This window comes from Mastacembelus armatus, chromosome 3, assembly GCF_900324485.2.
Source record: "Mastacembelus armatus chromosome 3, fMasArm1.2, whole genome shotgun sequence".
NCBI lineage: Eukaryota > Metazoa > Chordata > Actinopteri > Synbranchiformes > Mastacembelidae > Mastacembelus > Mastacembelus armatus.
The window spans coordinates 7464676-7469381 of record NC_046635.1 but is presented as its reverse complement, the minus strand read 5'-3'; the positions used below and the strand labels follow the sequence as shown (position 1 = coordinate 7469381).

The following is a 4706-nucleotide window of genomic DNA, read 5'->3' as shown; positions in this document are numbered from 1 at the left end:
AGACTGACTAATCACAGAACTGAAGGTGTTAAAAGGACCTCAAGGGTTTTGATGGTTTTTGGAAATATGGAGCTTGAGAAAGAAGAGGATCTGGCCTTTAAGACAGATAGACATCAATCTCCTTATTCAATTTTACTGAGAGACAATACTTGACTCTCTGCCTGTTTTCAGGCTTAAAAATCTTCCATCCATATAAGGCTGCTCCGGAGCACCAGCAGTACAGTCAGGCAATGACCTCACCACTGTTTACTGTCCATTACTGCAAAGCCCACTGAGGTCTTGGATGGATTACTAGTTTTGGGATGAGTGGATTTAGATGGATGATACCTGAAACTGGGTGTTCATACTTCATGGTCAAAGGTATTTAAAATTTAACTGAGGGAGGTCTAGTTGAGATTTATGTTACAGGCGCTTCTTATTTGCTAGGGGGTTGATATATGTAGGCTGAATTCCAACCTGATCCTCTTACCTACCATCTCTGGTGAAGCAATTGAGGCCATTGCAAGAAATGCAAGCAACATGGTAACATTTCAGACTGCATTTGTAAATAGACCCTTGGCTTGATGATACCTCTTCTCATCTTTAGTTATATTTATGTCTGATAAAGGTTTAAGTAACACAAAATTAACAGCAATTAAAAATGTATCCCCGTTATTTCCCCGTTTCTTACTCTGTGACTATTTGTAGACTACCAGGTAAAACTCATGCATTAGCAGTGTAATGTGCAGTATCTGGACTTATTTTCACCCACAAGTTGTATGTCAAATGAAAAGAAAGGGTTTTTGATCATTGCACCTGGAAATAACTAATCCAAGAACCATTTTTTATAGGTTTAGTATTCTTTCACATGAAATCCAATCAAATTATATCCAGTGTGAGCTTACAGTCCATTTAGCACCAGGAGAAAAAGCCATGAGAGACACAGGAAGCAAAAATCCATGCCTGTTGATATCATCACTGTCATTCCTGCTCTCCCTGCTCTCGTTTTAGCTCCCTCACTAATTCATATTTGTTGTTGCTGTTGCTGTGTGTGTGTGTGTGTGTGTGTGTGTATTTGTATTTGTATCTACGTGCTCTCCACTTGTATCTTGCCTGTGTCTCATGGGCACAACGCTAAAAATATCCTCATGCCCTTGTGATGATGATGGGTGTATCCAACAGGATGCTGAGTCTCTATAACCTCGCAGTTGGATGTCCCCAGATGCATTCGTTTGCTCTTGTCAGCTTTCTTCAGAAAAAAAACCAGCAGGAGCAGCTAGGTTAGCCACAGGTAAGGTGCCTGAATATGAGGTTTTTAGTATATTTGCAAAAGTTATGGATGAAATACTTTTACAGCGAACATTTTAAGTGGAGGTTAGGTATTTTGTCACTGTATAGAATAGTGTCTCTGACAAAAAATACTCCTAAAATGTGAGTTTTTACATGTGATCTGTTGAACAAATATGGACAAATGTGTGACCACATAAATCTATGTTCTCCCTGACATGGTATCTATTTAGCTGGCTTGACTCTAAGATACTGTTTAAAACAAAGAAATAATGGCTGCAATCATATTAGTAGAAAATATAAAAGCAAAAACATAAAGACACAGATGAAATGAAGAAAATAAGCCAATAAATATTATTCAAGGGTGATTAAAAAAAACAAATATTATTAATGTATTTTCTCTATTTTACATGCACTGCTGATAATATCTGCCTATCCAACTGCACATAGCATTTTATATAGATACTTTGTCCATAAATTGTGTGGAGGAAACCAGCTTCATGAGAAGTGAAGAGTATGAGGATGGTGAGGAGAAGGAGGAAGAAATGGATGAAGCAGATGAAGAGGACAGAGGTAAATTAAACCACTGACGTAATCTTTTTATTGCACGCTATCAAACTACTGAAACCTATTTCTGTCTACTATTGATCTTATATTTCTCCACAGGACAGACAGCTCTACAACGGGACAGAGCACCTGTGTTTGTTCCCAGCATCTTTAGCAGCTTTACTAAAGATATCTACCATTATGTAGGGCAGGACATTGTCATTCATGAATCCATAGACTCCTATGGAGCAGTCATGTGGCCAGCAGTGAGTATTTCCGATACCCTGAAATTCTTTTTAATGACAAAATGCTACAAGCTTCAGTTACCTTGACATCATATCTTTTTTTTTTTTGATTGTGCAGGCAGTGGCTCTGTGCTCCTTCTTGGACAACAACAGAGAGAAGGTGAACCTGCAGGGGAAGATGGTGCTGGAGCTGGGAGCAGGAACAGGACTGGTAGCCATCGTGGCCAGTCTGCTGGGTGAGTTTTCACCAAAGTCATCAAGACACCAGATTGGACTCACAGTGTGCCAACTACACATTTATTATATATGACACCATGATCATATTTAATATCTATTCATTGTAGTATATTCTATTCTGGATATATTCTTCGATTTGTATTTCTGATATTATGTTTACTTTATATACTATCTATTATTTTGTACTTCTCAGTCTGTTACTACTGTATTTCTGTCATCATGCTGCTGCTGATTCTTCAACAACTGAATTCTGACCCAATAAAGGCTTATTTAACACTAACACACCAGTAGTATGTTACATGCATTTGATTCTTAAACACGCTGTTGATATTTTGTAATTATAATGTGGTAATTAATCACATTGTCGTGTCTTTTGAGAAATCAATTACAAAACACAACACGAATGTCCATTGTGAAAGGATCACAATGGTTTCCTCCACTGAAGGAGTTATCTTGGATGTACGTTGCCTAGTTGCTGGTACAGTTCTACATGGAAATCCAGGAATTCAGCACCTTTTGGTTTGGTTCTGCACCCAAACGCAACAGATACAGATTCCAGTGGACAGTAAGGGCTTCAGAAAGAGTCACTGGTGTCAACCTGCCCTCCATCAAGGACCTGGACAACTCATGGGTCAGAAGGAAGGCAGAGAAGGTTTCTGCAGACCCCTCACATCTGGATCACAAACTGTTTGAACTCCTCACAGAACATTGTGGGCCAAAACAAGCATGCACAAAGACATGTTTTCCCTGTGCCATCACACTGATGAGCACTTAACACTTAATCCATGTTGTCTGACAACAGAACACTGTGAACAACTCCCAGTGTAATACCTGTCCAAGTGCAATCACTGTAGTTAGTGCAATAACTGTGAATAACAACTGTAAATACTGTATCTATAACTGTAAATATTGTAAATATACAAGCTAACTGTAAGTCAAAAAACCTGATTCTGATGATGGTGACACATGTCATGTTTCTGAATCCTCAGGAGCTTCAGTCACAGCCACAGACCTGCCAGAGGTGTTGAGTAACCTCCAGGCCAATGTGATGAGGAACACCAGGGGGCGATGCAGGTACCAGCCCCAGGTGGCAGCTCTGTCTTGGGACTATGACCTGGAAAGCATCTACCCTTCGTCGGTCTACAAGTACAGTTACGTGCTGGCAGCTGATGTGGTCTATCATCACGACTTCTTAGGTGAGCTCCTGGCCACCATGAAGCATTTCTGCAAACCAGGAACAACTTTGATCTGGGCCAACAAGATCAGGCTTGAATCTGACCTGACTTTTATTGAAAACTTTAAAAAAGCCTTTCATACAAGTTTACTGTCTGAAGATGGAGACATGAAGATATTCATGGCAACATGCAGGGAGTGAGAGATAGGAAACACATGGGCGGAATATGTCAGAGGCTTCAATGTTTTCAACATTTTTAGTTGGAAAGTCAAAGTCAAAGAAAGGAGGTGACACTTTTTTCTGCCCTATCCCGACCTAAGGAGCTTTTACCTCTGTGTTCCCATTGTCTTATTGTCCTTAATGAGTAAAGTGTCACTGGTCACTTGGTTCATGTGAATAATATTTAAGGCTGTGAAACAGTGAAATATTGATCAGTAATTAAACATACAAGCATGGTCGCCTGTTTTAGGCTTGCTGTTTTAAGATTAGTAAAGTATCGACTGTAGAGATGGAAGGAAGATGAGATAGAGAGGGCTGTGCTGTGAAATACACCTACACCTACAGTCAAAGGAAACAAAGCAATGTCTGCATTTACGTACACTGTTCCTTTTACAGGTGCTGTTAAGCTTTTTAACTTTATGTGACTGAGGTCTGATACCAAAGTACAAAGATTTGGAAAGTCCAAATCTGTGCCACATGAGCACCAAAGAAGTAAATTGTTTTGTAAATCATGAAGATAATCAACAATCAGTTTATATAATCTCACAGTTTTTCACCGTGAGGGATTAAGGTTCGCACCAAGGTGTGGGAAAGTATAATGTATTTTCTAACTTTTATATTAGGGCCAATTAGACAAATTGATCAACAGAACATAATAAACTGATTTATTGATAGTTACGTCTAGCCCATGTCAGTGTGCCTGCATTATTTACAAAATGACCAGATTTGAACTGTAATTTTGTTTTTTTACATCAATACACCTATAAAATACTGAAAGAAAAACTCTCAACATGTGTCATTTCTGGACAAACACTTACCAAAAGAGGATACTGAGTAAAACCACAAGCTTGCAGCATGATGTGAAATGTGAACGTTAAAACGGTACAAAAATACTGAAGCTGTTAAAATATGGGTTGACATACTCAAAGCACATGAGGTTCAGTCCACTGCTGAAAATCTCATTTGCTGTATTTTGTTGTAAGTTTAAATTACAACCAGTCAACATTTTAATTCTTCCA

The 4706-nt window shown here is 38.8% G+C and overlaps 1 protein-coding gene across 3 annotated transcripts; it reads left to right on the top strand.

The window, feature by feature from the left end:
• Nucleotides 1-1112: 1112 nt before the first annotated feature.
• Nucleotides 1113-4477, top strand: mettl21ca (methyltransferase 21C, AARS1 lysine a). 3 transcript variants are annotated; one of them, XM_026320340.1, is made up of 5 exons: nucleotides 1113-1270; nucleotides 1717-1839; nucleotides 1933-2078; nucleotides 2176-2293; nucleotides 3284-4470. In XM_026320340.1, exons 1-5 carry the CDS (start codon nucleotides 1192-1194, stop codon nucleotides 3667-3669), a joined length of 852 nt encoding a protein of 283 aa, XP_026176125.1. In that variant the 5' UTR covers nucleotides 1113-1191; the 3' UTR covers nucleotides 3670-4470. The 3 variants fall into 3 exon arrangements, with proteins under 3 accessions (XP_026176125.1, XP_026176126.1, XP_026176127.1); XM_026320342.1 differs by having other exon boundaries at nucleotides 1198-1270; nucleotides 1755-1839; XM_026320341.2 differs by lacking the exon at nucleotides 1717-1839 and having other exon boundaries at nucleotides 1131-1270; nucleotides 3284-4477.
• Nucleotides 4478-4706: the final 229 nt, after the last annotated feature.

Coding starts and splice junctions, on each gene's coding strand:
- mettl21ca (XM_026320340.1), top strand. CDS start 1,192: ATGTCCCCAGATGCATTCGTTTGCTCTTGTCAGCTTTCTTCAGAAAAA. Junction 1,271..1,716: donor AGCAGCTAGGTTAGCCACAG/GTAAGGTGCCTG, acceptor AACTGCACATAG/CATTTTATATAGATACTTTG. Junction 2,079..2,175: donor GAGCAGTCATGTGGCCAGCA/GTGAGTATTTCC, acceptor TTGATTGTGCAG/GCAGTGGCTCTGTGCTCCTT.